The sequence below is a fragment of the Heptranchias perlo genome, chromosome 1, assembly GCF_035084215.1.
Source record: "Heptranchias perlo isolate sHepPer1 chromosome 1, sHepPer1.hap1, whole genome shotgun sequence".
Classification (NCBI taxonomy): Eukaryota; Metazoa; Chordata; class Chondrichthyes; order Hexanchiformes; family Hexanchidae; genus Heptranchias; species Heptranchias perlo.
In genome coordinates this window covers 108,698,148-108,715,329 of record NC_090325.1, presented here as the reverse complement: position 1 = coordinate 108,715,329, position 17,182 = coordinate 108,698,148, and the positions used below count along the sequence as shown (strand labels likewise).

The window sequence follows — 17,182 nt, the reverse complement described above, 5'->3', positions numbered from 1 at the left end:
CCTGCTACAAAGGTATGTGCTGAAGTTGGGTAAAGGCAGGATTGGATTTGGCTGTGATATCTTCTTCATGGAGGGATGTGCCTGCTGACACTTACTATCTAGGTTCACATCTTAAGAATGGCAACTTGGAGGAGATACTAGCGGGCACCCGAAGGCATCTATAGAACTGTCCCAGACGTGAGTCAGCACCTTCAGGAGAAAATAGAGAAAATTTGGGGGGGAAAAAAAACTCTGACTAGGAGTTAGTGAAATGAACTGATGCTACACTACGACGAGCATCATTGCACAAACACTGCAAATGTAAGTGATGCCAATGACAGAAAAGGAACTAGAATGGTGATACGGAGATGATAGAGTGCATGAGAATGAGAAAGGTGCAGGATGTGCTCTCCAAGGGATGTATCTTGAAAACATCTCCTAGAGGCATTAGGATTACACATTGTTTGTGGAGAAGAACAAATTATTATATGGATATCCATTTTTAAAATTTATACTACTCCTCCCATAGATACACTAAAATGAGTCAGCCTTCTACATAAAATGCAAACATACAACCTAATCCAAAGCAATGACCGTGCGGCAACCCTTCTGACATTTAAATTATTTTCATGAAATTATGGATCAAAAATATTGAAGAAATTCATAATCTTTTCATAATGAAAAACTAAATATATTAGTTTATAAAATTACTCTTAAAAAATCATTTTAAAAAATGTTTTTGGATATTGGGCAATGGTCAAACATTCCTGCACAGCCTAAAGTTATTATATTCATGCCATGCCTTAATAAAATCAAACATTTCCATTTGCTGTGGAGCACACTAAATTGAGAGATCAGTTTATTATATCTATAAATTTACACACACCTTACTCATGCTGATTAGTTTTATAGAAGCATGCAAAAGTTAGAGGCTTTTCAGCATTTAGCTTAAGGAGGGATGCACTTTCATTAATTATAGTCAAAAATCAATACCTTAAAAAATACCAAAAAGTAACATGCATAGATACACTCTACCTAAGGCCGTTTACCTTATCAACACTGGACTTTGAATATCATGTGAATACCCATTATGATAACCATTACTACCATTTTCCAAACTGCAATAAAAAGATTATACAATATGCATAGGGGAAAAAAAATAAAAGCTTGGGATTTCAATGTCGATTTTTAAAAAAAAACTGCATGATGTATAATGGAAAATGAAATATGTCTGCATTGCTACAAATGTTTCACATTCATCTCAAAACAAAAAAAAAATTCAATTTCTAGATCTGCAATGTTACCCTATACTAAAAGATATCTAAATAGACACTAAATACACTGCATCAAAGCATATGGAGGCTATTTTATAATAAAAAGCAGTTAACATATATATGCAGCTTAATCTATTTTGCAGGCAAAAATAAGAAGTCAAAGCATTTATGCCAACGATTGAAGTGTCTCTAAGTGCATTTCACAATACTTTTGTCCTATTCCTTTTCCCCTGAAGATTGTGCTCGTTAAGTGTTATATATTTAAGTGCAATTCAAATTATTCTGTTCAAATACACAGCTGTATTTCCCCACCAGGTTTCCATATAACACTATAGGCATAACTCAGTTTACAACCTATTATTTTGTCAGGATTACAAACTTAACCCCCAAGGTGCATCAGTATGAAACAAATGCCTACGTTTTCATGGGGATATTCTCAAACCTATAGAAATACAAGAAATGGGAATATTGTTAATATGCACAAAAAATATTAAAGCAGCGCTTATATTTTTGCTGAGCACATCAATGTGCAAATTTTGTGTGGTGCTAAACTATTTACATCAAATCTACACAGTTTAACATTTAATGTAAAGTTTATTACAGAAAAAATACACGTGGTGGCTTTATGGCAGAATAGAAATTAAAATTGAAAACACAAATAAGGTGTGACAACATTTTTCCAAGTGCAATGTGCATTAGACCCCTGACGAAAAGCAGCAACGATTGCCAAAAAAAAGCATAACTTAAAGAAAGTGGAAAGGGTATCAATGGTTATCACAAAGTAAAATGCCAAGTCCCTGAGACAGAGGAACTGTAGAGGAGAAAAGGAATATATAGGATTTAGATACTAACAATCAGTAAATCAATTGATGATTCAAATTAGCTCTCTAAATTATTTACAAAGAGGCAACAGATGAAACCCTTGGAGAAACACAAGACTATAAAGAATCAAGTACCAGTTGGGATAAGAATACTAATATGCCTAGCAAGACTATTTTTGCCCAACACAAGGAAAGAAAGAAAAAACAAATCAAAAGAGATATTCTATCGTCAGCTGTCACTTGGACAAGTATGTTTGGCCTATGTTACCCAATTTATGAAACTAGCACAAGAAACAACCAAGATAGGAGAACAGCTGCTCAGATTTTGCCTTACTTGTTGTGAAATTGCTTCTAGGACAGGTAATTTAAATTTGGAGAGAGGGTTTTGTTTCTTGTACAAGGGACAGGTATGATTTGTGGATTTTTTTTCCCCTAGCCCTGCCATTCATTCATTCATTCAACTCCAGACCGAAATCAAGAATTATCTGCAAAATCAATTTTATTTAGAAATGCTACAAGAATAGAAAAGGCCAATATTATCAGAACAATTCCCAACTATAAATAGGAGTTAACAATTCCTTGTGTTTTAAAAACATTCAAAAACAGTAGGAACATTAGGAAATTAGTAGAGACTTTTTTTTAAATCTACTCACTCGTCGTATACATCCTCTGTATCCATCCGTCGATAGAATTTGGCAAGTTTCACAGCAATTATAATACTTGGAATTAAAAATACTGTACAGCATCCAAGGCCAAACCAAAAACCATTCTAAAGAAAGCAATGATGAAAGAAAATACAGAAACCAGTTATTCCAAGATAGTCAAAAGCATGACCAAATATTACTCAAAGAAAAGCAGTATGTGTCATACAATTAGTAGAATTTTTTTTACCAGGGAATCCACTATAAAACCGCACAGTATCATATCAAATGTATCCACCGCATTAGCAACCGGCTTACAGGCAGCAACCTCATTGTTCACCTGCAAAATTAAAGAGAACATATTTTATTTCTTGAGAAAACAGAATCCCACTTTTCCTAACTAAAAAAAAAATCGATAGCTGTTTAATGTTAGTTAATTTGACTTTGTTTTTGTATAAATGGCCTCGCTCATTACAGGGAGTTGCAAAGAAAGCCAACATACCTTCTCAGTGCTTGGTAGAGATGGGAGGAGAAGGGAGAGAAAAAGGCACCACACAACATCCTGACTTGAACACATTTTTTAAGTGTCGCTGGGTCAAAATCCTAGAATTCCCTACCTAAAGCACTGGGGGAGAATCTTCACCACACAGACTGCAGTGGTTCAAGGCAGCAGCTCACCACCACCTTCTCAAGGGCAACTAGGGTTGGGCAATAAATGCCAACCTTGCTAGCGCCGCCCATACCCCGACAATGAATTTTTAAAAATAAGAGTGTGCACCTAGGGGCTGCATATGATGACAGGTGGAGGCAGAGGCAGAGATGGAGGTGGACGACAACAACTTGTACTAATGAAGAACCTTTATAACATTAAAAAAAAATCCCAAGGCACCTTACAAAGCAATAAAAGAAATGGAACATCAAACCAGAAGTGAGCTTAGGAGTAGTGACAAGGTTTGAGTTATAAGGTGTGAGAGAGAAAGAGGTGGAGGGATTTAAGGAAGGAGTTTCAGACAGTAGGACATGGGTAACTGGAACCCTGCCACCAATGGAGGACCGTCAGAAGACCAAAGGGTCTGGGAGGGATAGCACGACTTGGGGAGATAGGGTGGGCAAGGCTGTGGAGGGATTTGAAGATGAGGGGACAGAAATTGGCACACATGCCCGCTTTCTTAGCGTAAAATGGACACGAGGGCCAATTTTGGAGACCTATAACTTGCAATCAGATATTAGGTCGGGCCACTTTTCAGGCGTCCCTGGCAGTCGCCTAAAACAGGCATATGTAAATGAGGGGCCTAACGCCTGTTTTAGGCTCCCTGGCAGAAATTGGATTCCAATGAGCGAAGCAGAAGCCGCTGCAGCCTAAGAGGCAGCCACCAACAAAAGGTGAGGTTTTTTTTTAAAAACTTTAAAAAATCGTTCTTGTGGCGCTAGGAGGAAGAGTGCTCCCCTGACTCTACAGTACTCCCGATCACCTCCCCGCCACCACCCCCCCACCAAACTTACCTTCAGGCCGCTGCCGGCGAGGCAAGTGGCTCGACATTCACCTGTATAAAGTGGGTGAGCTGCCTGTGGAGGCACAACAGGTGCCAGTAGCTCACCCAGATGTTAATGAGGCCTGAAGCTTTGGATCTCCCGGTTGGAGCGCGTATTATGTACATGACTTCCATTTCAGGCCCGAAAACAGGCCTAGTAGAAGCAGGTTGTGGGCAGCTGAAGTAAGGTCAACAAGGAACCAAGTCATCTATCCACTCCCTCATAGCAATGACGTAAGGGGAGCATAAGGAGAATGTGATGGAAATTTTTTTTTAAAGTTTGCAACTATTTGTGGGTATTGGGATCTCAGAAGGCTTGCTTTAAATATTCCCCAGAATGGTTTCATCGAAAACATTTGGAAGCAGAAGCTGTAAGTGGAAATAACAATGAAAATAGAAGGATGGAACAAATAAAAACAATAAAAGTGAGAAGCATATCAATCAAATGACAGAAACAAGAGATGAATAAAGACAAAAAGAAGAAATTATAGGGAGGGGAGAGAAGAAAAGTCCATATGAATAAATAGGTTTATGAGATAATGGGCTCAATTTTCAAATTAAAAAACAGGTGGGTTGGGGGCAGTAGGGCATTGAAAATTGCCACCATTTCAGACCTGCCCTCAGCCTGCCCATTTCCGGTTTTCACCTGGGCTGGATGAGGGGCAGGCGACCAACCCGCTCCCCGGAGGTGGATCGGGCCTTAAAAACCTTTGAAGGAGGCTTCAGGTCTCCATTTTTCTCCAATTCCCTATTTCAACCCCGGGGGGCCGGGATTCCCGGGCCTTCTGTTTTACACCTCGTGAAAGGAGGTGGAAAGGCCTGAGACTAACAAGTAGGTGTCTAGAGGCACGGCTTGTGGGCCAGGAGGAGCAGGAGTGCTTTCCCCAGGCCCAACAAGCCTACATGCGCGGCCCCCCTCCCCTCCCCGATCGCGGACCCCCGACCCTTCGACCCTCCCCCTCAACGATCGCAGACCCCCGATCCAGACAACCCCCAATCCCATCCCCCATGACTCGCGATCCACATGCCATCCTATGCCCACCCACCCCCCATCCATACAAATAAAGACTTACCTGAAGACTTACCGGAAGGCATCCTCTCCCTGGCTGGTCTCCCGTCCGACTGAGACCAGCCTGTCAATCAGCCGGTCAGTTGGACAGGAAACCGACAAAAAAAATAAAAGGCGTCCGTACGTCAAAATCGTAAGGACGTCCGGCAAACCCGTACTAATGGGTTTCCCGACCTCAATTTGACCCCCCCGCCCTCTTCCCGGCTCTGTTTTACAATCACCTCCAATGAATCTGAATAACCTTCCTCTAACCTGCCTCACACAAACATTTCAGTATTTTAAAACATTTGGTTAATATTACACTAACTGATGAGAAGCCAACAAAATAAATCTGGCAAAAACGTATTTGAAAGACGAAACTTCCTTAAATGCAACACAGGCATGACAATACTCACAGCGTCTTTGGTCCACTCCAAATATTCATTAAAGTAACTAGCTAGAGTTTTGATGTAATGATGGGTTTCCTGGGGAGAAAAATGCATTTTAGAAAATGCCAACGGTAATTTGAAGCAGATTAAGCACGTTGGTTGTTTGCATTGCATGGAACATATTTTATACACTAAAGATGGCATATTATGAATAAAGGGCAAGAGCATATTACCTGCTTTACAATGTGGGTGCCATTGTTGTTGATTAGGTGCTGAGCAGCTTCGACATCATTAATTGCACCTTCTACTTTTACCTGTGGAAAAGTAACAGGAATTCAGAGTCTTGCAGTGAACTATGAACCTCCATGCTGCAAGAACTCCTAAACTATTCATTACTATACTTATGAGAATTTTCACCAAGCAGGGAAGGTAAGAGCCAATTTTAGGGCGGCATAGTGATTCTGGTGCTCAGTGGCAAACAACAGGAGTGGCTTGAAGCTTGAGTCTCTTTCTGCTCACTTCTCGACCTGGGCCACGTCGAGTGGGAAACTGTAAAGCAGAGACTGTTAACAACTCCCAGGATGCTGAAAGAAAACCTGGTCGGGGGGGGGGGGGGGGGGGACGGTAGGAATCACACCTGGCCTGCCTCTGGCTTCATTTGGTTACAAGCAGCACTGGCAGCAGCCTGGTAGCAGGTTCTGCACCCACCTTCTTCACTCCAGGTGTCTGGCAAAGCAAAAGAGTAATAGGGAATTAAAATACAAAAAGTTGGGGGGGGGGGGGGGGGGGAGAAGAGGAGGGACTTACTTGAATACCCTATAATAATAAAGTAAAAAATACACCAATTTAAAACCATGATAACGGTGAGACAACCCACTCATTACACTGGGTAAAATAGTTACATTTCTTCAGCCATACTGCACAACACTTCAAGTGCATGAGCACCCTTGTTAGAAATCAAGCCAATTTAACTTCACAGTAATACAAAATATCAACAAGTTCCACTTTAGCAATGGAAGAAATACAGATTTTATTATCTGTGCCGCCAAGTTGCTGATCTCAGTCATGTCATTTTGGGGAGGCACTGAGTGAGGTCAGGCACCTGCTCGTAAGCACAAATAGAAAAAAAAACAACCAAATGCAAGGATGCCATTTCATATCCACAGGGAAAAGTTGATGCTAGCCTGCTGTTGCATGCCTCCGTGCGGCCAGCTCAATAGTAACATTGGTAGAGCTGAAAGCAGGCTCCCCCATCCAGCATCTCACTCACCAGAGTTGCACGATCCAGAACAGGGCACAAATTACAGTGAAAAGCCAATAAGAAAATGCAACTTCAAAATAAATAATCTATTGAATTTTCAATAGTGAAAGAATGCATTCAACAAAACATGTTAAATGATTTACCTTTAAGTTTGCTGCTGAGTTTTGTAGTATTCCAATACTTTGATTCAATATGTTCTATTAAAATAAACAGATTACTTAAATCAGAAAGTATAACAAAACTTATAAATGATTGACAACTACCATGAAAGGGAGGTTTTTACCCCCTGCTGGATGTCTGTAAATGTTCACTTTTTCTTGCTCCCAACTTTAACCCTTTGATGATTAATGCAGTGCCTGTTTTAAGCTGCAAGTAAAAAGTTTGTCATTGGGCAATGTGGTTGGTGATGGTCCAATGTGCTATTGCTACTGAGCGACAGAAGGGAAATGATCTGAGTGGGGGGAGGGGAAGGAGAACATCTACACTGGTCTGACCCGCACACCTACTCAGCATTTGGTTAGAGAAGCTCATTGGAAGACTTGTCTACAAGCTGACCCATCTTCTCATCTGGGAAATGATATGGATGGGAGATATGAGCCTCGTTATTTCACTTCTGGAGGACCTAATAAACAGCAGTCAACATGAATTCAGATCATGCCTGGCCACTCTCCTCGACTTTTGTGAGGAAGTGACATCCCAAGTGGACTGTAGAAAGCCCTGACAGTGTACCCAGACTTACAAATGGCGTCTGACAAAGTTCCACACAAAAGATTATTAGTTAAGCTCAAAGCTGCTGGGATTCAGGATAAACTCTTCAAATGGATGAGAAACTGGCTAAGGGATAGAAAAATAATGAGTATTCAGGGTAAGTACTGAGTGTGGTGCCCCAGGATTGAGGTGTTGGAGCCACTACTATTTTCCAATTTACATAAGTGACCTGGATTCAAAAACTTCAAATAAAATTAGTAAAATTTATGGATTTTAACTAAACTGGAATAGGAAGAGGCAGCTGAAGCAGTACAGAAAAAGTTGAACAAAGTACATATTTGGGCAGAACAATGGCAGATGAAATTTAATGCTGATAAGTGCAAAGCACTGCACAAAGGAATGAAGGGGGTTGAGTTAACTCAGGAAGAAGCTGAGAGAGACTAAGGAGTCTCAGCAAACATAATGCTCAAAATGTCCAACCGATGTAGAGCAGTAAAGCCAACAGAACGTTGACCTACACAGACAGAACAGTATAAATCTAAGGAAGTCACGATCAAACTGCATCGTGCTCTGGTTAGACCACACCTTGATTTAACCTATTTGAATATTTAACATTTTAGGGGTGGTGTGCACCACATTTTCATCAATGGCAGTTAGAAAGCAGCAGCCTATTTAATGATTATCCTATTTGGGGGCCCCACAAATCTCAAGACTGGTTCTGTCTGCATTTGATGCATGTTAATTGGCCCCAGTTAAAGAAGAAGTTTTTCCACTTGGACAAGTTGGATTCCATTTGCCCCAAATTTGAATCATCATACAGCCAAGGTGGAAAAATTTTTGCATCTTAAAATACGTACATAGATATACTATTTTATACATCACGAATACACTCAAGCAAATACACTCAAGTATGTGCAAACACATATACTCAATGATACAACCAGAAATAAACACATTTTACAAGTACTTGTTGATCAACATTCACCTGTAACCCACCCAGTTCTTAACCCAGGTAAAAAAAAACTCACCCAATTCGGGAAATGAGGCACTACCGCAATCAAAAATATTTCAATTTGTTCAATACTAGCAACAAAATACTGTACTGACCAAGTTATCACATAATTTAAATTAAGAAATTCTGAAATATACCTTCACTACTCTTCTTAAAAAAAACTGAAAAATAACAAAAAGCCAAAAAAATAATAGGGTTGTGGAACAAGTTACCCAAAAAGGACACGGAAGCAGACAGTACAACATGGTCGGCTCATCAAGTAAGGCACCGATAACTGTCACAGACTTCTGCGTTAGGGTCAGAAACCGTTACTTCCATTTGTATCTCTTTCCTTCAACTCTCCGTAAAGGGCGCCCCAAAACTGTCATCGCACCCTAATTGCTTTTCGTGCATTCAATGCAGGCTGGCCGCCAGCTAATCAGAAGCTTGTTTACACAATTTGAATTACGTGAGCCCAGGATTGTTAGTGGTGCCTCATTGTACAGACAAAGTTGTTGAAGCAAAGAAATCTTTTAAAACTTGGGCTCAACTGCCATCTTTTCAGAAGTGTAGCATGTCACATAGCTTCCAGGTAATTAAATTTTTTTTTGCTTCTTTTTTCCCCTACAGTAAGGTGATGTGTACTTGAAAATCTAGTAAGCGCACATTTTTGCTACATACATACATAAAAAGTCAAAATGTGTTATTTTAAATGTAACCTAATGTATTTCCAGCTTTGTTTATTATTAAAGCAATGTAATCAATAAACTTTTTTTTGAGTTGTGAAACCCCATTTTTGTCTGTGCAAAAATGGAACGCATATGTCCCAAAATATTAAAATATATTATTTCAAACTAAACGTGGGACAATCAGGGACTGGGGATCCAAATTTGTCATCTTAATTTATGTGGCTCTGTATAGCGTGTGCCTCACCTGTCACCAGCTGCCACTGCAGTACAAATAGGTTCAAGAGACAATTGCATGTACTTCTGGAGAGAGGAAGGGTTTCAGGGATATGGTAGAGCGGTAAAGTGGGGTTGATGAAATGTGTCAAGGCTTGTTGAGCCCAATGAATTATTCCTGTTCCTAAAAGTTCCAATGTTTTTAACATTCTGATAATGACTTTAAAACTGTTTTCCAGGAAATACATTTGAAAGGTACAGTGCATGATGGTTACGTAACAAGAAGAAGAACTTACCCGTGCTTTAACATATTTCTGGTAAGCATTTAAAAAAACAGGAATAGGAGTTAATTAAAAATACAAAGACTGAGACATCAGATTAACACGCAAAAATTAAAACATTTTATGAAACACTCAAGATAGTTTTCAAACAAAGAAAGAAGAGAAAATTGTAAAGAGTGAAGGGGTGGCATAAAGATTTGGCCTCATCAAATGTTACTGGAAAGACCCTGCCTCTTTCACTAAGACTGTACCATCAGGGTAAAAACTATTAAAGCTTCCAAAAATAAATCAAGAGCCAAAGCAGAAGATTAAATTACAAAGGTACATGAAGATCCATTTTGAACAGAAGGCCTCTAATTGTTACAGAATGGTCCTGTGGCATTGTATGATGGAGCACTAAATCTGATTTTATATTGCAGGAGATCTGGGCTAGTAGCTGGTCAGCTGGTTCACGGGTCAGACAGTCTGGGGGATGTGGGGGAGAGATGGCCGAAATATCAATCGGGTGGGTGGGTAGTCCAGAGTGCTAGGCTTAAGGCCTGCCTGCCACTTCCGAGGAAAGGAAACAGGGAACAGGTGTGCCATGGCTCAGGGCTTGGAATTGGTGACAGACAGGTCAGGCTGGTAGGGAGTTGTCCAAAATCAGGTGCAGGGCAACCGGACACCCAAAAATCTGGTTAAAAAGGGTAGCTGTAAACCCGAAAATTGGATGAAAAAAATGAAACATCAGATGCAATTTGCACGTGTCACCTAGTCCACTGGAGACCTGCAATTAGAATGACAGACAATTGTTGACAGAGGTTTTCCTCATTACAAACGTTGACATAACAAGATTGACTCAAAAATGGTGATAATGGAATTGAAGTTAATGTGCACAGGAAATGTGCACCATATGCAAGACTTATCAGAAATTTCTAGATCAGAAAGCATCTTGAACAATTTGTTGTGAAAAGATAATACACCACCACCCAGTGGTAAGATTGTGCAATTACAGGGTGACATGTTTATACAAGTGGCTTCCATTATAGATATGGGCATTAGCATTTATAATGGACAAAGTTGATTTAAAAATTTTCCAAAAATCTTAATAGAAAATAATATTTTGAAGACAGGACATGCATGCAGATGTAAGATTTTTAATAAGATACATATAGATGTTTAGGTTTTTAAAAAAATTGATACCCTCAAGATGAAATCCAAGTACTTCCTTGGGACAACATAATAGCCACCAAAGATTCTGTGTTTGGGTCAAAGCTCCAGTAGCTTTTGATCCCAAATTAATCAAACATAGATTCTTTAAAAGGTTAGGGTATTTCATACATAGATTCCATTTCAACCACACGGATGGAGTTGCGCCTTTCAACTGCTGTAAGATGTCACAAATGGAGTACTAAGCTGTCAGTAAGATTTAGTTTGTAAGTTGTCCACCCAAGGGCTAAAAAACGGTTAGCATTTTGATTGCCTGTGTATATTAAAACTCTGGTGTTAGTAATGGTGTCACTCCATTGAAATCAATGGGTAACACTGGAACTTGCTCCAGAGGACGCACTGGAACCTCTCCAGTCCTGTTACGACAAACGGCTAAAAGATGAACCATTTCCTCCAACTAACTGAGCAAGGAACAGGGGAGATTTGTTTAGGAGAGAACAAATCGTTTGTTCTCCAAAAGTAAAGATGTCTTATAATCAAGAAACACCCCTGGGGGTCTCCATTTCGCCTCATCGCTGATCACTTCCAGGGCCAATCAGGACCGATCTACCATCAGAAACTGTATTTTCCACGAGTTTGTTGGGAGCAGACTCTTCAGAACATCTTTCCAAAAAGAATATATTAAGCCCATGTGGGCTGATTCTAGTTCTGTTGTTTTTAAATGTTGTGCTTTTCCGGTATTTTTCCTGTGGCTTTTTGCTTTTACATATTATTCAGCTGCAAAAAAAACCTGTCCAAATTTAGCCAATTGCATTGGTCTGCTGATGTGTTATTTTCCACCTTCGAATGTGGTGGGAGAATGTGATGAGTATCCCACATATTTTCCAGTGGAAAATATGTGGGATACTCATCACATTCTCCCACTAGGAGCCCACTAATCTAAAAAAAACAGCAGTAACAACGGAACTGGTTTTGGTTCATAACGGACTCTGTTTGCTTATGGAGGCTGCCACCGAGCCGTGAACACAAAAGCACGCCCAAACGGCATTTTCATAGGGTATTAATGAAAGAGGATTTCAGCTGGCCTTTTCAGCATTCCATTAGGAAACTATACAGCAGAAAAGGTATTTTCAGAGCGAGTGAAAACAGGTATAATGTCTCAAACACAGCATAATACAACTGCACTAGCAGAAGCTTGAAGCTTTGATGCAAATAAAATGTTTCTTTGCACATTTCTTACCACAGCTTCTTTTAGTGGTATAACTTGCTGCTTGTAGATTGTCCGAATATTGTTTATGTGGCCTCTTAGTGCCATCGCTAGGGCTCCTGCAGGCTGAAAATGTTGCACGTTATATTTAGACAGTCACGTACTGGAAGGGCCTGTAAATTACAAACAAGTCATCTGCTTCATGTATGCTTTCCAATGTAATACTAAATGTCTTTACAAAGCATTCAAAATACATGCTGGTGCTGTCAAACATTTTTCTATAAATTTGAGATTTTAGATTTCCAATCTCTTTAAACAGGGTTGTCCTTCTCAGCCGCTTGCGCCAATTTACAAAGGTTAGAAGATACAAGGAGAATACCGACCAGATAGGCAAAAGCGGATGGCAGAGCAATAATCCAATGGCAGGATTCTAATAGCACAAATTCTGACCACAAAGTTCAAGCTCTGCTAATCATCGGAATTCCAAAACACAATTCCTTCCTTCTAATCTGGATCATTTGGCCCATCGTGCCTGTGCCGGCTCTTTGAAAGAGTTATTAATCCCACTCCTCTGCTTTTTCCCCACTTTCAAGTATTTATCCAATTCCTTTTTGAAAGTTACTACTGAAATTGCTTCCAACACCCTTTCAGGCAGTGCATTCCAGATCATAATTCGCAACAACCTTTTTACTGTTCTAAAAAAAATCGTACATGTGGATTTTATTTTTCCTTTGAAGCTATTGCCATTTGTTCACCACCAGTTGGGTAACAGCACATGACTGAATGACACCAGATGATCCCAAATGACACAGGATCTCAATGAACACCAAGCTTTTTCAGACAATGAATTCTCAGGCAACTCACCATCGTTCACGTAACAGTAAACAATACTATTGAGCAAATATATATAAGCACAAGGCAACTCTCAGACTGTAGCAATTTATCTATTAAAATGTTAACATTGTTATTTCACATATGAATGCTCTCGAGACTTTGAAAACTATCATGCGTAGAATTAACGGGAGAAGTTCATGTTGGACTCGGGGGGTTATGATTAGTTAAGGAAACTTTTGAGCTAAATGTAATGCAAGGAGTAACTACTACATATCTGTAGAGTTGAACTGTGGAACCAAATATATCCAGAGCACAGAGAACTCTTCCAGGTCAGTTTACTCACTGTCATCAGTATTCTGTGCATTTGTTCTCACCATTTACATTAAAAAATTCACAGAAAAGTAGAAATGAATGAAAAACAGGTTAGTGTTCATTGTAATTGTTGGATTTTTCTCAGAAAGGAACACTGATCAGCCCACGCTGTGCTATGTGGACATCAAATGTGCACACAGTATAGCATTAAACCACAGAGTAGGAAAAGATTCAATCTTCAGCGAGTTAACTGATCTCAGCTTGGTTACTAATAATGGTTCACAACTGGCACCAGTATGCAAGGAAAAGTGGAGAAATTGAAGTAAAGACAAAGCCAGGGTTCCAACACCTCGTTGCTACCCAGCAACCATGTGCACTTGGATGCCAGATCAGAATATCATTGAATTGTGCTGTGATAACTGCCAAGGTTAATTACCTTGTCTAGGCTAATACTTGCTCAAGGTATTGGGGAGCAGCAGCTACCTACGCAGCCTAAGTTGCAACTTTCAGGAGAGGAAAAGAGAGTGAGAGAAATTGACAATTAAAAGAGCAGCCGTGATGGAGAAATTCCCTTTTTTAAGAACGTTAGTGAGGAGGACGTAGATGCAAATCTCTCTTTTTCTTTTACAGCCACAAAAGACATTTTACCAAAAATGCAAGTCGGTAATCAAATATCACCACTATGGAAGGAACCTTCCAGGAAGCATGGATGTAGTTGTATTACTTAATCAGGGCTGCACTTTGCTTTTCAGCACAGGATTAACTTTTGGAATGTTTAGTTAAGAATCCAAAAGCCTCTGCTATAAAAAAGAAACTTAGCTTCCGATCGGCATAAAAGCAGTCACAAATCAGTGCTTTCGGGCAGACAGCCCCACGGTAACCTGAATGATGTCAGGATATAGATTTCCTACTTTATAAAATGTAGTTTCCTCACCAATTGAAGAGCAACTATTCACATGGAAAATTTACATGCACGGCTTCAGGCAAAATTAGGTGAACTAATACAGCTACAATAACAATTGCTAAACAGACTTAAGAAATTATGTTCACTGCTTCACATTAATTAATCTTAATTCGAAAATGTTGGAAGCAAATAAATAAACCACACCAGTTTCTGTGTGCACGCTTGTACCAGATTGTATCAGTGTCCACTTTCCAAGTTAAAAACTTACCACTGCATTTGCTTTTGCCTCTAGATCATTTGCAAACGTCCGAAGATCCACCTTAGTCACGGTTTTCTTGATCTGAAAATTTGAGAAATAAACATTGAAGTGAATTGCTTTACCCTGCTTACTGGATACAACTAAAATTCACACTTCGAAAGGCAAGAAAAGAGAGAAAGAAAAAAAAGAGACTTGCATTTATATAGCACCTTTCATGCCCTCAGGTCCTCCCACTGCACTTTACAGCCAATGAAATACTTTTGAAGTGTGGTCACTGTTGTAATGTAGGACTGACTTGGTAAAATGACTCAACTCACCACAGAGACTATACCAGAGATTTAAAATGAAAGTAGCAATATCCTTTTCTTTTTTTAAAAAAAATAGGAGTGACTGTACCTTCATCTCCTCAGGGATATTTTAAAGTTTTTCCTCAATTTTGCTAGAATTGCTGTGGTGTAATTTTGACCCAATTGTCCTTTTAACAATCAAGCATAAAACTCACTTTGAAATAAACTTCAATGTGACCAACTTGTATTTATATAGCACTTTTAATACAGAAAAATGTCCCAAGCCACTTCACAGAGACATAATCAGAAAAAAACAGACGCCCAGCCAAAGAAGTACATATTAGGAGCAGTAACTAAAACTTGGTCAAAGAGGTAGATTTTAAGGAGGTGTACATGCGGAAGCTGACCCCATGGCTGCGGATGATGTTGCCCAGATGCAGCCTGTAGACTAGGACGAGGAGGGAGCCAAGGATAAATCCTTGGGGGGGCTCCAGAGGTAATGGTGCAGGGGTGGGAAGAGAAGCCATTGCTGGAAATGCTCTGGCTACAATTGGATAGGTAAGAGTGGAACCGATTGAGGGCAGTTCCACTGAGCTGGGCATTGAAGGATGATGGTTTGGTTGACCATGTCAAAGGCTGCAAGAGGCTGAGCATCATGAGGAGGCATAATGCACCATGGTCACAGTGACAGAGAATGTTATTTGCAACTTTGGTTAGGGCCACCTCGCTGCTGTGATGGGGCGGGAACAAGTTATGTGAGATTCAAACAGGGAATAGCGGAAAAGATAGGCGTGGATTTGGGAGGCGACAAAATGTTGAAGGGCTTTGGCGAGGAAAGGAAGGTTGGAGATGGGGAAGTGGTTTGCAAGGACAGAGCAGCATCAGTAGCATGAATGTTTTTTAGAGAAATATTTTTTCCATTGCTACCAATTATACTCAAAACCCCAAACAAATGCTTTAGTTACAAACTAGCATAGGTCAGATTTTTATTTCCTATATATCTATATAATTTCCATACTTCTCGTTTCACTCAGATCTAAATCTTATCAAATTAAGATTCTTCAAAACTTACCTTTTAGTAACACAGCTTTATATAAAAAAAAATGATCCAAGGTGCTTCACAGAGTGTAATTGGATACCAAGCCAAAGGAAGAGATATTTGATGGGGTAGCCAAACGCTTGGTCAAAGAGATGGGTTCATGGAGGGTCTTGAAAGGAGGAGCAGAGGGGTTTAAGGAAGGAATTTTAGAGCTTCTGAAGGAGCAACATCAATGGTTTGGCAAAGGGAAGGGAGATGTACAAGCAGTCGGAATCAGAAAAATTGAGAATTTGGGAGGTTGTAGAGCAGGAGGAGGTTATAAAGATAGAGGGGCAAGACTATGTAGGATGTATACACAGGATGAGAACTTTATACTTGAGGTGTTGGGATACCTATTTTTGCATGTGGCAAAGAAATTATTTTACTTTTAATTGACAGCTTCCTTGGATATGGTACTGAAAGTCCATCTTTAATTGTTACACAGTTGTTCAAAAAAGGGTGTAAGGATAAGGCCAGTCAGTTTGACTTTGGTGGTGGGGAAGCTTTTAGAAACGACAATCTGGGACAAAATTAGTGGTCACTTCGACAAATGTGGATTAATAAAGGAAAGCCAGCACGGATTTGTTAAAGGCAAATTGTATTGATTGTGTTTTTTGATGAGGTAACAGAGAGGGTTGATGAGGGCAATGCGATTGATGTTGTGTATATGGGTTTGTCAAAGTGCCACATAGTAGGCTTGTCAGCAAAATTGAAGCCCATGGAATAAAAGGGGCAGTGGCAGCATGGAAACAAAATTGGCTGTGTAACAGGAAACAGAGTACAGTGAAGAGCTATATTTCGGACAGGAGAACGGTATACGGTGGTGTTCCCCAGAGGTCAGTACTAGGACCACTGCTTTTCTTGATATATATTAATGACTTGGACTTGGGTGTACAGGGCACAATTTCAAAATTTGCAGATGACATAAAACTTGGAAGGGTAGTGAACAGTGAGGAGGATAGTAATAGACTTCAAGAGGACATAGACAGGCTGGTAGAATGGCCAGATAAATGAAAGATGAAATTTAATGTAGAGAAGTGCGAAGTGATACATTTTGGCAGGAACAATGAGGAGAGGCAATATAAACTAAATGGTACAATTCTAAATGGGGTGCAGGAACAAAGACACCTGGGGGTATATGTGCACAAATCTTTGAAGGTGGTAGGACAGGTTAAGAAAGCGGTTAAAAAACTATATGGGATCCGGGGCTTTATAAATAGAGGCATAGAGTACAAAAGTATGGAAATTATATTGAACTTTCATAAAACACTGGTTTGGCCACAACTGGAGTATTGATATTGAACAACAGCAGCGCGACAATATTT

At 39.8% G+C, this 17,182-nt stretch overlaps 1 protein-coding gene across 4 annotated transcripts in view; it reads right to left on the bottom strand.

Moving 5' to 3' along the window:
• The window catches only part of LOC137324798 (prominin-1-A-like), a 168,329-nt gene that overhangs the window by 19,654 nt on the left and 131,493 nt on the right, over positions 1 to 17,182 (bottom strand). For 2 of the 4 annotated variants that reach the window (XR_010963722.1, XM_067989519.1), the window contains exons 16-23: positions 14,502 to 14,573; positions 12,217 to 12,309; positions 9,843 to 9,860; positions 7,089 to 7,142; positions 5,918 to 5,998; positions 5,712 to 5,780; positions 2,966 to 3,055; positions 2,728 to 2,843 (exon numbers count right to left, since the gene is read on the bottom strand). Coding sequence is in view for 2 of the 4 variants with exons in the window: in XM_067989519.1 (XP_067845620.1) it covers positions 2,728 to 2,843; positions 2,966 to 3,055; positions 5,712 to 5,780; positions 5,918 to 5,998; positions 7,089 to 7,142; positions 9,843 to 9,860; positions 12,217 to 12,309; positions 14,502 to 14,573 (593 nt within the window). In the remaining 2 variants the exon portion in view is untranslated. Of the gene's footprint in view, positions 1 to 2,723; positions 2,844 to 2,965; positions 3,056 to 5,711; positions 5,781 to 5,917; positions 5,999 to 7,088; positions 7,143 to 9,842; positions 9,861 to 12,216; positions 12,310 to 14,501; positions 14,574 to 17,182 lie in introns of those variants that run through there. The other 2 variants (XR_010963723.1, XM_067989528.1) reach the window with 2 other exon arrangements.